This window comes from Meriones unguiculatus, chromosome 7, assembly GCF_030254825.1.
Source record: "Meriones unguiculatus strain TT.TT164.6M chromosome 7, Bangor_MerUng_6.1, whole genome shotgun sequence".
Lineage (NCBI taxonomy): Eukaryota > Metazoa > Chordata > Mammalia > Rodentia > Muridae > Meriones > Meriones unguiculatus.
The window spans coordinates 1,868,650-1,887,462 of NC_083355.1; the positions used below are offsets into that span (position 1 = coordinate 1,868,650).

The window sequence follows — 18,813 nt, forward strand, 5'->3', positions numbered from 1 at the left end:
CCCAGCCTGAGCACAGGGAACACTATAGACAGATGAAGCGCTCCCCAGCCTGAGCACAGGGAACACTATAGACAGATGACGGAGGAGAAAGCACTTATTTTCATCAATGGTGCCTTACTGGAAGCTTTCTTGTACTTTTCCCCTAGGCTAGCAATCAAAAGAGGACGTTTGTCTCCAAGTACCAGCTGAGCAGGCCAGCAAGGCCTGCCGGTTGGCTGGCTTCTTTGTTGGGCAAACAATAAGCGTTAGAAGTGTGCTCTGTCATCAGGAACAGCCCACGCCCACCACCCCCTTAAGTGCACCCTTGATCTTGGGCAACAACCGGAGTGCCCAGTGTGATTCCCAGATATGCCAGCGTGTGCAAGGAGTGGAGTGATGGGCCAGAGTGCTCGGGAGAAGCCCTTGCTAGCTCCCGACGGGCAGCCGTACACAAAGCTGAGCCAAATGCTGAGGGCTGCTCCCCCCCTGCCCTGCTGGGGAGCCTCAGAAGTCAGCATCGGAGCTGCTGCCTGAGGGTCACCGAGTAGGGCCGCAGGCCCCACTGGGAGCACCTGGGGACTGTGTCTGAATGGCCAGGGGCCTGTGCTGTGCAAGAGGCTGACACCAAACTTGCCATAGGCTTCCTCGGCTAACTGGGATTGGCTGACTGTGACACAGTCATTTTACAGGCTCCTGTCTGGCACCTGTTCATGGGAACTTGACTCATTGTCTAGGGCAGATCAGACGGGTGGCCCTCATGCTCCAGAGTTGTCACCTTGGGGACCCCAAGAAGGAGAAGATGTAGCCAGCCTGAGATGAGGAGAGCCAGCTTGGCGTCACAGGTGTAAGGGAGGGAAGGAGGCTAGAGTGATGGCTCCACAGTTAAGAGCACTTGCTGCTCTTGCACAGGACCTAGGTTCAGTTCCCAGGACCACACAGATGGCCGCCACACAGATGGCCGCCATAGATGGCCGCTCACAGCCATCTGTAACTCCAGTGCCAGGTGTTCAGCACCCTCTTCCGGCCTCTGTGTGACACGCATATAGTGCAAATATGCATGTACAGACTTGCAGTCAAAACAGTCAGAACATAAAAATCCATGAATCCTTTTAGCTGTGGTGTTGGACACATTCGTGTCTCTTCAGGAGATCGGCTAGGATTCCTGTGCTGGCTCTTGCTTGGCTTATGACCAGAGACGCTGGTAACAGGTCAGACTCAACTCAGTCTGCACTGATAGGACATGTGAAATCCCTCTGGTCATGAGGATTTTTTTCTTCCCCTTCTTGTTCTGAGTGAGTGTCAGTTTGTCTGCAGCTCATGTTGTCCCCAGGCCCCAGGAGCTCTGCTCTCCTGACCTGTTTGGATGCTTTCCGATGCATTTTTAACTCCTGCTCGTCTCTCTGCTTTCAGATGTACTGTACCCAGTGAATTTTTGGATTGTTCTAAAACTGCATAGAATTCTTAAAGCCAGGACTGGAGAGGTGGCTCAGCAGTTAATAGCACTGCCTCCTCTTCCAGAGGATCCGGGTTCAATTCCCAGGACCCACGTGGCGGCTCACAACTGTCTGTCACTCCAGTTCCAGGGGATCCGACATCCTCACACAGACATGCATGCAGGCCAAACACGAATGCACATAAAATAAAAGTAAATAAATCTTGGCCAGGCAGGGATGGTACACACCTTTAATCCCAGCACTGGCAAAGCAGAGGCAGGTGGATCTGTGAGTTCACCAGCAGCCTGGTCTACAGAGTCAAGACAGGCAGGGATACACAGAGAAACCCTGTCTCTAAAAACCAATAAACAAGCCAGGCATGGTGGCACATGCCATTAATCCCAGCACTGAAGGAGAGGATGGGGTGGGAGGCAGAGGCAGGTGGATCTCTGTGAGTTTGTGGTCAGCCTGGTCTGGAAAGAGAGTTCCAGGACAGCCAAGGCTGCACAGAAAAAACCCTGTCTCAAAACAAAAACAACAACAACAACAAAAACAAACAAAAAAAAAGAAAGAAAGAAAGAAAGAAAGAAAGAAATCTTTTTTAAAACTTAAAAAATCTTCATAAATCCTGGGATGTGCCAAACACAGGCCTGTGAGTGAACAGTCACCCACCTGCAGAGCCCCCAGTGCCCTTCTGCCTTCCTAGCCCCCGTGATCAGTGTCTGACTCTGAATCCAGCCACTAGCAACCTTGTCATGGCGTGCCTCTCAGATCTCCGCCTCTCAAGGCATGTGCTTCTGGGTTATCAGGGTCACCGTGTTGTGGGAGAACAGAAGCAGGCATGTTCCCTCCATAGAGCGCTGGTGACACACCAGGGGTGAGTCTGCTAAGTCCAGCTGGGGAACCTCAGAGTTCCTGAGCTTTCTTACAGAGCAAGTGTGAGGGGCTGCTTTCAGGAACATGAATTCGGGAAAAACGGTAGGAGCAGCTGTGTGGACAGTGACGGTCCTGTAGCCCCATAGGTAGAGCTTCCTGCCCTCAGTTAGCCTCCACAGTCTATATACATTCTGACATGTCTCTAGACCATAAGGTCGCATGCACTTAGGGCAAGATTGCATACTCCTGAGTGAGAGACACAGACACGTGAGGGCCCAGAGACCCCTTCATTCCCGCCTGTGAGGGAGTGTCAGCAGTCAGCAAGCCTGATCTCGAGGTTGTCTCGCAAATACCCTGCTATTCTGGTGAAGGTGGTGGCTGTTCCGCTCAGAGGGAACACAGTTCCAGAGGACAGGACGTGGCTCCAAGGTCAGCTGGAGCAAAGGGCCTTGTTGGCAAACTTTTTACCTACCTTATTCGGGTTCTTAACGCCTCTTCCTCCATTTCAACCCAAATCCCTTCCACCACCCCAACACAAGGTAGGAGAGAAGGAAGGTTGCAGGGGAAAGGGGGCGTCATTTTCCTTTAGCTACTTCCTGCTGCTTAGGGTTGTTGGGTACCTTGGGGCAAGTCAAATCTTCGTTTCAGGGTATCTCCAACTTCTCATCAAACTGCATCAACAACCAGGAGCAGCAGTGGGAGCACCAGCACCCTTCTTTTTTCTCAGAGCCCCCAATCTCTCTCCTGGCTCTACTGTTTATTGCTTGTCAGAGTCCTCAGAATGAAAACTATCTGCAGTTGGCAAAAGCCCCTCTCAGAGCCAGCACCGGGCTCTTGCTGGCGTGGACCCTCTGAGTCAGCCCCATCTACCGCACATGGATTAAAACAAAAACATGTTTACAAAGCATAACATAACTGAGTTTTAAACACACCAAAACTTCTCACACAGGACCTCTCGTTTGTATCCGTACTTATTCTCCTTTGATCTGTGTGGTTGGTAGGTACCTGCACAGCAGCATGAAGGAGAAATGAGGAAAGATTTTCCATCTAGTGAGATCCAGAGGCTCCAGGAACAGAACGCAGGTCTGCGGAACGCTGTTGCACAGATGAGGAGAGAGATGGAAATGCTGAGCGGGCATCATCCCCCTGCTCACTCGGAAGAGTGTTTAGATGCAGGTCCTGATCCCAAGGCTGGAGGAGATTCGGCCCCTCCAGGTGAGCAGGGAGAGGTGGAGGTGAGGAGGAAGGATGAGAAGATGGTGGGGTCCCAGGAGCAGTAAAGAACAGGGCGTGTGCACCCCTAGACAGGTGACAAAGTGCAACAGAGACTCAAGTTCTGTATTGAATGGTGTTTGTTTGGTGACATGGCAGGGAGTGCAGGACACATGTTTGATGGCCTGGCAAGCGCGGGGCAGATGGGGCCTGATCAGTAGGCTGCCGGCTAGGCCTTCCTCAGGAGGAGCATGCTGTGGTGGGCCTGAGGTGGCAGCCACACCCACGCTTGCTCTTAGCAGGCACCATGGCTGCTTCTAAGGGACAAGTCCCTGATGTGGGAGTTACCACAAAGCCTGTGGGAGTGGAGGCAGGCAAGTCCTCACGCCTGGTCCCAAAGCCTTCCTGGAGCTCATGGAAGCTGAGCTGAGAGGCAGAGGGAGGTCCTGGGAGCCCGGGCCTGGGAGACCAGGGGAGGGGAGCTGAGGCGCCTGCAGCTGTAGCAGCAGCCAAGCGGAGCCAGCGTGCCAGTGAGTGTGTGCTTTGGCAGATTATGTTCTGGCCCTTGAAGCAGAAATGCAAAACCTAAAGGATAAAATTAAGGCTCTGGAAGAGCAGCTGCAAGGCATGGAAGAGCCAGTGAAGACATCCCTGACCACTGCTGACCCACACCCTGGTGCCTGCGGCTCTGCAGAAGCAGCCGGTGAGTGCCCCGGACGCCCGAACCTTATGCTATCCCGGTGACACTGACGGTGAAAACTGAGGTGGACTAGAGACAGGCCTTCCAAATGCATGCATGCTGAGCACAGTGCTCCCCGCCATCAGGCCTGTCTCCTGGAAGTCCCCGGTGATGGGAAGGAACTTTGTCTTCTCACGTAAGTGGAATTATGGGGCACGTGTGTGTATGTCTGGTGTCTTCTGTCTAAAGTGTTTTAGTGAGCAATGCCAGACTTCACAGTGCTGTGTTTCCCCGTCAGTCAGCAGCTTGCAGGAGAGCCCCTGAGTGTGTATAGCCTGTCTTCCTGGGTAGCCATCTTGCAGGCTGTGGTACACCCTGCCAGTGTGGGTTTGCATTCCCGTGTGACCGTGACCACCTTTTCCTGAGCTTGTGGAATCTGCCCTGGCTGTCACAGTGAATGTAGTGGTTACTTTATTGTTGCTGTGAAAAAACACCATGAACTAGACAATGTACAGAAGAAAACATTTATTCTGACGTATGTGTGCATAGGGTCAGAGACTAAAGGACAGGGCCGAGGCAGCAGACAGGGATGGCCACTGGGCCAGCATGTCGAGAGCACATCCTGAACCATAAGCACCAAGCAGGCCGAGGGCGAACTGCAAATGGTGCGGGTCGTTAGCCTGCGGTGACACAGCTCCTGCTAGGCCTCCCTACACAGCGCCACCAGCTGGGGAGCAAGCGCTCAAACGCCTGGGCCGCTGAGGGACCTGAAGCAGCACTCACGATGCCAAGTCCCAGAAGTCTGTGGTCCCTGTGCCCTCAGGCCTTGCCAGGCGTCCGCTCTCATGGTGCAGAGCTGACACGGGCGCTGAGGCAGGAGCACAGGGGACAGGCGTCATTGCTGTCAGGCTTCCGGTGCTCTCATTCTGGACAGGAGTGTGTATGGGGTGCCGAGGACACCCCCAGTGCCTGAGGCGCACATGGGTCATCCAGGGGCCCCAGCCCTGACCAGGGCTATCTCTCACTCATCTTCCAGACTCTTCTGTATGCCATTGTGATAGTGAGTAAAGCAGGGTGAAACCTACTCTCTGTCCTGTCACACCTCTCCTTCCTGGGAAGGAGCCCAGAGACTGTGGCACGCCTCCTCGTGGGCTCCTGGGCCCTGCTTGCCAGTGTCTGGTAGAGACACCAGAACTACTATGTTTGGCTCAGGAGCGGGTTACACTTATGCAATATTCATTTGCTTTTTTCTAATGTTCAGGTCAGAGTTTAGAACCAGGGCTACTCTGTCCTTAGAAATATGCTTGATCAGACACACATTTTTCTTAAATTATTTGTAGAATTCAACTTTGAAATCACCAGAGCCTAGAGTTTTCCTTGTTGGAAGCTTTGAAACTTAATGTATTTGTAGTTACGGGACTGTTCTTATTTTCATCTTTATTTCCCCCAAGACAAGGTTCCTCTGTGTAGCCCTGGCTGTGCTGGAACTCACTCTGTAGACCAGGCTGGTCTCAAGCTCACAGAGATCCATCTGCCTCTGTGCTGGGACTAAAGGCCTGTGCCACCACTGCTGGCATATTTTCTTTCTTTCTTTCTTTCTTTCTTTCTTTCTTTCTTTCTTTCTTTCTTTCTTTCTTTCTTTCTTTCTTTTGGTCGGGGGCAGGGGTGGGTTTTTTGGTTTTTTGGTTTTTTGAGACAGGGTTTCTCTGTGTAGCCCTGGCTGTCCTGGACTCACTTTGTAGACCAGGCTGGCCTTGAACTCACAGAGATTTGCCTGCCTCTGCCTCCTGAGTGCTGGGATTACAGGCGTATGCCACCTCTGCCAGCTGGTATATTTTCTTTTTATATATTCTTGTTACCTTATGCTAGGAAATCATCTGTTTCATCAGGTTCTCAAACTTCTGGGAAGAAGTCTCTGGTCCTGTCTGTTTTGCTCGTCTGGTTCTGTGAGCCGTGATCCTCCTTCCTCCACGTCCTCAGCAGCTGGAATTTATAGCTGTGAGCCACCAGGCCTAGGTGCCCTGAGTGTTCTCAAAAGAACAGCTGTACATACATTTATCATTCTTATTATTCTGTATGTATGTATTTTCCATGTATTATTTCCACTCAAATAGCTTAGAATATCGGGTGTCGCATCTTTGCCCCAGGTATTACGTGAGCATCTTTTCTCTCTTACTTTTCGAATAAATGGTCCTGTGTTTAGGTGGGAAAATTTACCTGACGTGGTAAGGCTGGCTTTCATCCTGAGGTCTACTCTGTCCGTAAGGGTGTACTGGACAGTCAGCGTGCCTCTGGTCTCTCTAGGGACCCAACTCTGTACTGGACAGTCAGTGCGCCTCTGGTCTCTCTAGGGACCCAATTCTTGGTTCAAGGATGGACACAATTTACCTCGAGGTCAGTTAGGAGCTTCAGTGAGCCTCTGGGGGAAAAGAGGTTCAACTGTGCAGGGAGGCTGAGAGACGCTGCTCTCTCTGCAGGTCCGGCCCTGGCAGACCAGGAGTCTACTGCGCTGGCACTCAGAAAACTTGGAGACAGAGTGCATCTCTTGAACCTGCTGCTGACGCAGCTCAGAAAGAAGGTGAGACTAGCCCCGGACACGTAAGGTTTACTCGCACCTCCTACTGAAGAACCAGGTTTGGACGCAGGCGCAGGCTCTGCGAGGTGCCAGGTGTGACCTTACTGACCTTGGTGTCTTCCCAACCAAAGGACTGTGCTGTACAGTGTTTGGTTTATCTTGTGTGTGGCTATGGGTGGGTGGCTCACAGGGAAGCCTGATACGGTGATGAGTGCCTGTATCCCAACCCAGGGGGGAGAGGCAGGAGAGTCAAGGTCATTCATGGCTACAGAGAGAGCTGGCCCCCAACTCTGCTTTCTCAACCTCACATCCACCACAGCCACTTCTCCCACTGTCTTTTTTTTTTTTTTAAGCTAGGTTCTCATGTAACCCAGGTTGGCCTCATACTTGCTGAGGATGGCCTTGAACTTCCGATCTTTCTGCCTCTACCTCCCAAGTGCTGGAGTCACAGGCATGCACCACTGCACCCTGTTTGTGTGATGTTGGCAGTTAAGCCCAGGGCTTCATGCATGCTAGGAAAGCACTTTGTCAACTGAACTGTAGCCCCTGCCTGTCCCTGCCTTTTGTAGCTTCCCCCTCACACTCACTTCCTTCCTGTCTCCTCTGCACCCCCACCCCCAGTTTTGGTCTTTTGAGATGGTCTCTCTACAGAACCCTGTGTGTCCTGGAACTCACTATGTGGACCAGGCTGGCCTAGAACTCCCGGAGATCCACCTGCCTCTGCCTCCCAAGTGCTGGAATTAAAGGCTCGGGCTACCTCATCCAGCCTTCCATTTGCCCTTTCCATAGAAAGGACTCCCTAGTCACGGGCAGTGTTCCAGCAGCAGTTCATGTCTTCCTGGGAACCAGGGCCCGAGGGAGGATGTAACTCACCTTCATGAAGATCTTCTCCTCTGAGGGCCTTGGCATGGACTGCACAGAAGTAGAACACACAGAGGCAGGTCCCAGATCAGTATGTACAGCCAGAGAAGGAACAGCCACTTGGCCCTGCTTCACCCTGGCACCTCATGCTCCCGTCCTTCCTTGGACAGCCCCTCCAGCCTAACTTCGCTCTCTGCCTGATTCCCAGCTGCGGCACAGACCCCTGGAGCTGGGCACTGTCCAGCACGAGCTCCCCAGGGAAGTGGGGCAGATGCACCTGGAGGTTTCGGAGCTGCAGCAGCAGGTGGCTGAGCTAAGGAAGCACCTCACAATGGCAGGTCCCCAGCGAGAGCCTCCTCACAGGCGGCAGCTACAGAGAGAGGTGGGTGCTGCACAGGCGGGACTGCCGCCACTGTCTCCCACCGTGGGCCATCAGCTTCCACTGCTGAAGGCAAACACGTCCGCTGGCACCTGGCTGGGTTCCTGGTCTGTGAAGCCAGGCAGTCGTGCCCACGGGTTAACTTCCCAGACACTGCCTTCCTTGTCACCCACCGCTTTTCTCTGTGGGCTTGCCACACTTCTTTGGCTGGCCATACTGTTGCTGGAATGGAGCCCATGCCCTCTGTGACTGAGTAGCCTTCCTTCGGAAACACATTGCAGAGAATTCTACCTGTCCACAGACAGGCCTGGGCTGACGGCCGAGAAGGCGCTCTGTGAGCTCATCTGGCTTGCCTGTGAGAGAAGGGCCACAGAGCTCTCAGCATCTGGTCAGCACTGTGGCCAGGGCTGAGGACTGAGCAGCTGAGTCCTCAGCATCCCATGACAGAGCCTAAGCTACAGAGAGGGCCCTGGACCTCCGCTGAGGAAGTGCAGCCCATTCTTCCCACCTACGGTCCCCAGAGAGCCGTGGGGAGGAAGGGTGATGGCCTTACCTCTGCAGCTGTGCCCCTGAGGCCCTCTGGTCATTGGGTGACCTCGGGTGATGTGTCCTGACCCACGATGGCCTGCCCCTGCATTGAACCACTGTAACCTACAGTGCTCTCCCCCCTGCCAGCTGACCCGCAGTGACAGTGGTGACTTATGTCACTTTTGGCTACCTGTGCCGACCTGCAGTGGCTCGTGGCCCCTGTGGTTGCTGGTGGTGACCTATTACTTACCACAGGTTCTAGGCACTCAGCTGAGACATTTAAGACACTGTATGTCCTTATGGCACCATATTACAAGGACAGGAACACAGCCGTGGCCTCTGGCAGAGGCTGTGTCTAAGAAGAAGCGGGGCAGGCATGGGACTGAGGGAGCTGAGGCTCCAGCAAGAGCCTGAACTAACCAACATGGATGTATTGAGCTGTGCTCACCCAGGGTCCCTGCACCCCACCCTCCCCAGGCTCAAGTCAGTGGGCAGCTCAGCACGCCATATCACACTGGCTTTTAAATGGTGGTAGAGTGGTTTGGAGCAGTGGGCCTCGGCCTCAGCACTCACGGATGTAAAATGCAGTTAGCAGGCACCCTGCCCCTGCTGGGTCTTAGTAGCTATGATTTTGGCACTGTGAAGTCATTCTGGGAATGAAGCAACAGAAACATGAGTGCCCTGCTGGACAAGGCTGCAGGCTGGTACCCACTGCCTGGCAGCATGGCCCCCATCTGGACCAAGTGTTAGATGCCCAGAGACTGGGAAGCCTAGAAATCAATGCTTCCAAGGGAGCTGATGAGCTGGAACCATGGGCAGTGGCCTCAGCTGTCCTGAAGCGTAGAGAAATAGAGGACACGTGCGTGTGCCCACTCCCACGGTCCAAGACCTTGCAGCCACCAGTGCCTGTGTCCAGAAGCTGCTCCACAACCTCTCACTCCAGGTCCAGGGTCAGGGCTCGCTGAACAATGCCAGTTCCAAATGGCTGTACTAGGAGGGTTCAGATGCCAGCTGGAAAAGGTTCCAGCTGACCATCTCAGCCAGGAGAGACTGCAGTCCACCAATTTCAGAGGAAATCCTGAAGTGATGTAGGCCAAGAGAACAGACAACGAAGCGGAGGCCAGCAAGCTCTGTCAGCAGGCAAAGGCACTTGCTGTCAAGCCTGAGGCCAAGTGCACCCCCTGGGACCCATGTCCTCCACAACATGTGCACAGTGGCATACACAGCACCCCACACAGACAGACAGATGTAATAAGAATGATTTTTAAGAAGGAAATGTGAAGTGACTCCTACATCAGAGCATTAGTGAGTAAACACATGGAGAGTTGGGTCTGTAACAGTGCCCCCTGGGAACCTGCTGCGCTTGCCTGGCTTGGTCAGAGCTTCCCCTAGGACCTTCCCTGACTCAGGGTTCTTTCCTCTGCTGTGTCTTTCTGTGAGCCCTTCAGTCTCTTGTGGCCTGCAGCAGATGCCAGAAGCACCTAGGTGCAGTCACCTATAGGTGCAATCACCCACACACTTCAGGCTACCTGAGGAACAGTAGCACCCAGAGGGCACAGGCACCTGCCAGCGCTGGCAAGGACCAGGAAGCCAGAGCAGGGCATCCAGGATGTTCCAGGACAGGGAGCTCAAATGCGCAGAATTGTGGCCCATTGTCATGGCTTCTCGTAACTGTCAAGAGCAGGTGGGCCAGGCCAGAACCTGGTCTCCTGGTTTTCTGCAGGTGTGGGTTGGCTCCCAAGTCCAGGCTGAACAAGGAGCACATGGTGCTTCTCGGGTACGTGTCTGTGTCTACTTGACTCTGCCTCCCCGGCAGGCTTTCTCAGGGAAAGGAGACCAGAGCTGAGCCTCAGGGTGGAGAAGGGACTCTTTTAACAGGCAGGCAGAAGAAGGGGTGACCAGAGGAAGTGAAAGGGTTGGAGAAGGAAAGGCATGCCTGTCCCCGGGCAACAAGGGAGGGCTGAGGGAGGGTCCAGTCAGCACAGGGCAGAGTGGAGCCCATAGCAGTGAGAAGTGGCTTTGCCACAGGGGCCCATGTTCACACTTCCCAGGCTCCCCAGGTCTGGGGTACTGCTGGAGACTCACAGGGGCCTTCCTTCTCTCTTCCAGGGCAGGCCCACAAAGGCCTTCAGGGAGCCCCTGCTGGCTGGGTGGAAGCTCTCATTATCTCCACTTGAAAACACCTAGACTCAGCAGCTCATCCCCGGAAAGGAGTGCTCTGGGCTATGGTCTCCAGAGAACTGCAACCCTCCCCCAGGAGAGGCAGCTCAGCAGGGCCTGGGGACTGTTCCCAACTCCCAGTCAAGCGTGGGGGAAGGGTCACTCTGCTCTCTTTCTTTTGGAAGGGTGTCACCAGTGAGCCTGCCAGCCATGTGGGCGAGCATCCGTGCGCTGGACAGTGGGCCACCCCACCAGCTCCTGGCCCTCCGGATTTCCCCAGCAGGCTTTCGGGAGTATCTAACAGGGCTGTCTCCTGGTTGGGTTTTGTGTACAGGGTTTGGCTGACTGGAGACCTGTGGGCATGGAGGACCAGACAGAGTCCCCTAGTTTCCCCCTGGAAGGGGCACAGCCTCTGCAGACCCTGTCTGTGCCGCATCTGCAAAGGAAACTAAAGGACGCAGCTAGGAAGATCCTCAGCCTCCACCTGGAAAGGGAGCAGCTCCTAGAAATGGGGAATAGACTCCGAGCTGAGCTGGGCCACCCTAAAGGTAAGGACCTGGGAACAGGATGGTGGGCCAGGCCACCTCTGGGTTCATGCCAGCAGGGGGGAAGGTGGTGCCATGGTTCTGTCACAGGAGGCCAAATGCCTGGGGCCAGAAGGAGGGCTGCAGGCTGGCTTCCCAGGGAGGCCACTGGCGGTGGAACGGAGCCAGCCAGACGCCTTAGGCACAGAGCAGGGCTTCATCTCAGCACTGGGTGTCCCTTGACCCACTCTTCTGGCCACATCTGGAAGAAACAGCCGTGGAGCAGCTGAGGTCCTGCGAGGCCAGCAGCAAGGCAGTCCCAGGCCAGCCCCATAGGGGTCCGCAGAGAGTGCTGCTGTTTGCTGATGCTTGATTGACTTCCCACCAGAAGCAAATGAGACTCGGGACCCAGGCTTTTTTTTTTTTTTTAATGCAGGACAGGTGAGTGTAGTGGCTCCTACCTGTAATCCCAGCACTCAAGAGGCTAAGGCAGAAGGACCACAAGTTCCAGGCCAGCCAGGGCTGTGCTGTAAGACCCTCTCTTGAAAACAAACAAGGCGGGCTGGAGAGATGGCTCAGAGGTTAAGAGCACTGGCTGTTCTACCAAAGGTCCTGAGTTCAATTCCCAGCAACCACATGGTGGCTCACAGCCATCTATGATGAGATCCTGTGCCCTCTCCTGGCATGTACATGTGGCAGAATAATGTATAAATAATAAATAAATCTTTAAAAAAAAAGAAAAAAGAAAACAAGGCTGGAGAGGTGGCTTGGTGGTGAGGACTGGCAGTTAGTTCAGAGTGCAGTGCCTATGCGGGGTCCCAAGACCAGCCACGGAGAACAGAGGGGAATACGGAGGAGGGGGAAGATGGGCCCACAGATGGACCAAGCCCCTGCAAGCAGGCAGAGCCCAGGTCCATTTTGGCCACCTCTTTCTCTCCTGTACTTTCCCTCTGTCTAATGCTGTCTAATGCTGTCTAATGCTCCCCAAATCAGAGCTCAACATCAGTTCTTGCCTTTTTTCAACACCTAACTTTTTTGTGTTTTGTTGTTTGTTCATTTGTTGCTTTCTTAAAGATTTGATTATTTTTAAGTGCATTGGTGATTTGCCTACATGTATGTTTGTGGAATGGTGTCAGATCCTCTGGAACTGGAGCGACAGACAGCATTGTGAGCTGCCATGTGATTGCTGGGAATTGAACCCAGGTCCTCTGGAAGAGCAGCCGGGGCTCTTAACTGCTGAGTCATCTCTCTGGCCCCTTGTTTTTAATTTTTAGGCAAGGTCTCAGATAGCTCAGGCTAGCCTCAGAAGAACTCCCTGCCTGGTCAAGAATGAGTTGCTCCTCCGGTCTCCACCCCCCAGAACAGTGTTCTGTGGTGCTGAGCACCTACCCCAGGGCTTCATACTTGCTAGGCAAGCTCTGTACCAATTAAGGTCTTTCCTAGACCTGGTACCTAATGCTTTAATCCAGCACAAGGCAGACTAGTGCAGAAACATTGTGAGTTCAAAACCAGCCTGTGCTACAGAGTGAGACCTTTTCATAAAAAACTAGATCAAGGGGTTGGAGCAACGGCTCAGTGTTTAAGAGCACTTGTTGCTCTAGCAGAGAATCAGGTTTAGTTGAGTCTCTGACAACAGTCCTGAAATCTAGTTCTAGGAGATCCAACACCTTCTAACCTTCCCAGGCAGGAGGCGTGTCTGCGCAAACACACAGGCAAACCCGTCATGTGTATAAAACAAATAAATAAATAACACAAGGCAAATGACGAGAAAACAAAAAGGAGTAATCCAGTTTTGGAGCTACCCCACATTTTGATGGCGATGCCAGCACCCCTGCCTTCCAGTTAGGTGGACATTCGCTCTTTCTGCCCCTGTGCACACTGCTCACTTACCCTCACCCCCATCCAGAGTCCTCGGACAGAGACTCCAGGCACACGGTGGGCACACAGCCTGCTTTTCCTCCCAACAGGCCGTGCATTGTCAGTCATTAGCAAGCTGGCTCCTAGAAGAGATGGAACAATGGCATCACTGACTTCTTTCTTCTTCCGGTGGCCTGTTAGTGGGGTCTGGCTTCCTTCTCATCTGCCAGCAGCCTAACGTCTGTCTCCACACTCCTCTCCGCACTCCTCATGAGCTGTGAAGTGCCAAAAGAGACCTGCACAGAGGATTAGAATCCCCTTTGACCACAGGCCCACCATTAAGATCAGGATGAGTAAAGCACCTCCTTGTTTTACCTCACACAGCTCTCACTTTCGTAGGGTTTCCCCTGCTTATGCTTAACTGTATTATTACACTTCTGATTTATATACTAGCTATCACACCAGGGCCTGTGCATTGCAGGCCAGCACTCTTCCACTGAGCTGCATCCCCTGCCCTGCTGGTGAAAATTTGATCCATCTCTGAAAGGTTTGGGGAAAACCTACCTTGCTGGAGGCAGGGATAGCTGCCTGTGATCCCAGCACTCAAGAGGCCCAGGCAGGAAGATCAGGAGGTCAAGACCAGCCACAGTCAAAAACTAAAAGAGAAGGTAACTGGGGACCACAGTTGGTTTTTCCCTGTGGTTACAGCTGCGGTTTCGCTCTCGAGCGTGTGTGTGTGTGTGTGTGTGTGTGTGTGTGTACAGTTGTCAGGCGGATACACTAAGTAACGACAGTGATGGGTGCATCCAAATCCTGCTGCAGAAACGCACTAATTGGGAAGAAATCACTTGAGCACAAAATTTCACCTCATGAACCAGGGCCCTGCTGCTCTGCCACCTTCCTGGGCCCTGGCAGCAGGCCTCCACACTGGGCCTCCTCAGACTCCACAAAAGGCAGCCGCCTCCTCTGGAGGGAACCTGACATTCTGCTTCATCCTCTGAGGCTTTTCTCTTTTCCAGAGAGCCTTCCTGGGGTGCCCACATGCCTGACAGGAGCCTGGTCTAACCCAGTCTAGAACTTTGCCAGAGCTGGAGCTATGCCTCTCCATGCTTATTCTCCACACAGGGTCTCACTGTGTAGCTCAGGCTGGCCTCAACTCAAACCCCGTCTGCCTCAGCCTCCCATACGCTGGAATCACAAATGTGTGATCTCACAAACAGTAGGCTAGCAGTCTGGTCTTGGCTCATTGGTGAAGGGTCTGTTGTATGCCCACTGGCCACTTGTGACCTGTTGTCTCCCCATTGTATGCTGTGTCCATCTGGGGCTCAGTGTGGTTTGTCCTGACTAAAAGTTCATGTGAGAGTAAGGCAAGGTGGCACATGCCTGTAATCCCAGCACTCAGGGGGGCAGGTGGGTCTCTGTGAGTTTGAGACCAGCCTGGTTTACAGAGGGAATCCAGAATAGCCAAGGCTACACAGAGAAAATCTGCCTTGGAAAACAAACAAACAAAAAAACAAAAACAAAAAAAGTCCATGTGATATATACTCTAGAATACTTAGCCAAAGGGACTGGGAAGGTGGCTCTGTGGTTAAGCGTTGGTGAATAAACACAAGGACTGAAATTTGAGTCCCCAAATCCCAGGATGAGGTAGCCAGAGACCGAGATTCCCAGAACAAACCAGCCAGAGAGGTTGGCCCTGTCAGTGACCTCTGGGTTTGACCAGCAGGTGCTGCTTCAAAGAATAAGGTGCAAGAACGATAGATAACACTTCATGCCCGACATCAGCCTTGGGCCTCAGGGTTCACAGGTACACACAGGCCTGCATTTCCACACACAAATAACATGCACACACATGAAAAAGCAAAAAATCCAACCATTATTCCTTCAAATGCTGCTTCCCATTCCTTCCTCAGTTCCTCGCCGTAGCAGAAGTGTGTGTGTGTTTTCTTTTTCTTTCTAGAAGCTTCTAAAGTGGCTGTTGGAAGCCACTAGATTAGTTCCTAGGGGCCTAGGTGTCAGTTACCACCTCATCTTCGCTCCTTTTCTTGAGCTGATTTGATTGTTCTTTTCCTGGTTTCGAGATTGAATGTCTAGCATTTGTCTTGATTCTTTCAAGTGGAGTTATTGCATGATTTTTGTTGTTTTTGTTTTTGTTTTGGGATTTTGTTTTGTTTTTTGTTTTGGGGTTTTGTTTTTTGTTTGTTTTTTTTTTTGTTTGTTTGTTTGTTTGTTTTTTGAGACAGGGTTTCTTTGTGTAGTCTTGGCTGTCCTGGTATTTGCTCTATAGACCAGGCTAGCCTTGAACTCAGGGATCCACCTGTCTCTGTCTTCCCAGTACTGAGATTGAAGGCCTGTGCCACCATGCCTGCTTTACCATTGCATGTTTTCAGGTGTAAATTCCTATGTGAATGTGGCTTCAAACATGTCCCAGAGACATACAGGACACAGTTAGCAGATAGCGAAGAAGTTCAAGACAGTTGCCCTGTGGGCTCAGGTTTCCATGTCACCTGAGTTATCTAGGAGAGATTTTCAGAATCTCTGCTCTCCATCTTCTGATGTTGAACAATTGAATAAAGGGCTCTTGATGCCTCCGGGCTGGAGCCTGCCCTGCGGTTTACCTGCTGCAGCGTGTCGGCACCTTCTCCATTCCTGGCTTTTCCTTGCCTCTTCCTGCCCTTTGAAGTTTGTCTTTTGCACTGCGTGTTGACCAGGGGTGTTGATTTCTGGCTCAATGGTGTCCTTTAACACTTGGCAATATCCATGGTTAGATCATTTCAGGCAGAAAGCATGGCTGTCACCCAGGTGTGGACATGAGCCTGTGTTTAGATTTTGCTCTTCACTGAGCAGTGAGGAGCAGGGCAGAGGTTGTATCCACGAGAACTCGGGAGAGCTGCTACTGCCTCCCAGTCCACTCAGCCCAGCATATGAATTCCTGTCTTCATCCCATTTTACTTCTTGACTGGGAAGACTGAGTCACAACTTGAGTCTCTTAGAGGACTTCCTTGAATGGCCAAAGCCAGAGTTGCTGCCCAGTCCTGATTAAAGATGAGGCTCCCCGGCTGATTGGTCTCCCAGACTTAGTGGAAAGCAAGAGTCCTATCCCTACCCAAGAGCCATTGCACTGGGAACGTGAGAAACAATGTCCCAGAGCACTTCAGGCCATCTCAGGTTGGGTTTTTGTTTAGTTTTTGTTTTTTTGTTTTTTGTTGTTTTTTTTTTTAAAGATTTACTTATTTATTATGTATACAATGTTGTGTTTTGCATGTACACCTGCACACCAGAAGAGGGCAACAGATTTCATTATAGATGGTTGTAAGACACCATATGGTTGCTGGGAATTGAACTCAGGACCTCTGGAAGAGCAGCCAGTGCTCTTAACCTCTGAGCCATCTCTCCAGCCTGTTGTTGTTATTATTTTATTTGTTTTGTTTTGTTTTCAAGACATGGTTTCTCTGTGTAGCCTTGGCTGTCCTAGACTTGATTTGTAGACCAGGCTGGTCTCAAAGTCATAGCAATTTACCTGCCTCTGCCTCCCAGAGTGCTGGGATTACAGGTGTGTGCCACCTCACCCAGCTCTATTTCTGTGTTTTTTTTAAAGAAACCAAAATTCCAGAATTTTCATTGCATTTCCCTCTTTCTGTTTTAAGCCATTAATTGTGCTGTGTGTGGTAGAAAATTATAAACAAAGACATTTTCAATGAAATAAGCACTTTCACAGATCAGTGGCCAAGGTTTTCTGGAAACCTCTCTGTTGTAATATTTTTAATATTGATTCATATTAAGGTGGCAGTTATTCCTTAGCCTGCTATTTTACAAATAAAGACACAGAAACCTGTTAATTTTTAATAAACCTCACTGCACTGGGGCTGGGCGGATATTAACCCTGTAAGCTGCCCTGTCTACTCCCAAACCTCACTGCATCGTGCCACTCCTCAGAGCAAGCTGCTCTCTGCCACACGCTTTTAATTCACGCTAACCCATGATGACCTCTGTACTTTCTTCCTCCATCCTCTCTCCTCCTTCTGGTCTCTCTCTGAGCCCCCAAAGCCCCTGAACCTTGGCTCCTCCTTCCTCTCTTCTGCCCAGCCCAGGTGCAGACAACTTTATTTGCCCATCATGGGTAACTTGAGAGGAAAGATTTCTACCACATGATTTTGGATACGTGAGCACTTGCTGTAAAGATCCTGGGGACGTTAACATTTGAGTACACAGTAGCCCAGCACCTCCCCTACCTAATGCTATTTATCAGTTTTGATGGTATCCACAGTTTTTCTCTTCCTGTGGAAATATAAGCAAATCTGCATCCCCAACGCAAAACTTTCTCGGGTTTCCATTCTGATGTTAACATATACTCATACTATATAGGTTGATATAATTCCACAGGTTTTTTTTGTTTTTTGTTTTTTTGTTTTTTTTTCTATGACCTGGAGACTCTTAGCCATTTCTCTGAAATGGCTCGTAATTTCTGCTGTGGAGATTTGAGCCAGGCCCCCAAGGCCATTTCTCAATGGCAAGAAATTGCCTTGGATAGCTCTCTTGGACCTGCACCCGCTGGTCCAGTGGCAACCCTTGCCACGTCGTCTGCACACCTCTGGAAGCCTAGACCTTTCTGGTGTATATTTAGAAAACCCATTGCCCTTAGAGATGCCTTGTACATAATGTTGTTACAAATAACCAAATTTCCCACAATTAAAGCACCAAGCAGTCAGGCACCGTGGCACACACCTATAATTCCAGCACTCTGGGAGGCAAGCAGATTTCTGTGAGTTTGAGGCCATCCTGATCTACAAAAGTGAGTCCAAGACAGCCAAGGCTACACAGGGAAACCCCATCTCAAGGGGGGGGAGCACCAAGCATTTTGTGATCTAAGTGGCTTGATCACAGGCTCTTTGCAAATGACTGTACTTCCCATATTTGAAGCACTGGGCATTTTGACATCAGAGACCTCTAGCTGTAACTTGACCTGTGATATAAGCATAGTACACATTAGAACCAATATGGATAGTATCCCTTATCCACTTGTCTATAGGTGCTGCCTTTGCCTTTAATGGTCTAATAACCTTTTTATATTCTGTAGTCTCGTATTCCTACACCAAGGTCTCTACCTGCCTTGCATCAGGGTCTGATATAGCTTTGTTCACAGCTGAGACTTATCTTTGTGAAAAGTCAGTAAAGGCTTCTCAGAGCCTTTTGTAATCGTTGTAAATGTGTTGGACCTGGGTTCCTCAACCTTGTCCCAAGCTCTGAAGCTGCTAAGCAGCATTGTTCTGTAGTAGCATCATCAGGCTGAATCTGTTTGTGTATATTGGAGTATCGCCCTTCCCTCAGCAGCTGACTTTCACCGTTCACTCCCCTCGCTCTGTTGCACTGTTCACTGTTCACAGCTTCCCCCACCACTGGAACTGTGGCCTGGCTTCTAGAAAGGGTATCACTAGCCCCTCCAGTCTTGGGAAATAGTTGTTGGAAATAAATTATACCAGGCCAAATATGTTTGTTATTAGCTCTGTAATTATTACGGTGGCATTATCTATCCCGCTATCATAATCAATAAGACACAACCCTGTTAGATTTTATCATTGCTTTAGGATCCATACCTTGGACTGGGCAGATAATTCCACCTATGCTTTCTCATATCTCCCAGCCTCCATCCCATTCCATCTGCTTTATCCTTCCTGTCTGGGCTACCTTCCATCCATAATCCCAAGATGCATGCTTGTATTTTTCGTCTGAATTGCTCCTTTCCATGCCAT

At 51.3% G+C, this 18,813-nt stretch overlaps 1 protein-coding gene across 5 annotated transcripts in view; it reads left to right on the forward strand.

The window, feature by feature from the left end:
* The window catches only part of Ccdc57 (coiled-coil domain containing 57), a 108,836-nt gene that overhangs the window by 53,329 nt on the left and 36,694 nt on the right, over positions 1-18,813 (forward strand). For 3 of the 5 annotated variants that reach the window (XM_060386225.1, XM_060386226.1, XM_021637431.2), the window contains exons 11-15: positions 3,290-3,503; positions 4,051-4,203; positions 6,657-6,757; positions 7,824-7,997; positions 11,017-11,230. In XM_060386225.1, coding sequence (XP_060242208.1) covers positions 3,290-3,503; positions 4,051-4,203; positions 6,657-6,757; positions 7,824-7,997; positions 11,017-11,230 — 856 coding nt within the window. Of the gene's footprint in view, positions 1-3,289; positions 3,504-4,050; positions 4,204-6,656; positions 6,758-7,823; positions 7,998-11,016; positions 11,231-11,642; positions 12,127-13,173; positions 13,427-18,813 lie in introns of those variants that run through there. The other 2 variants (XM_060386227.1, XM_060386228.1) reach the window with 2 other exon arrangements.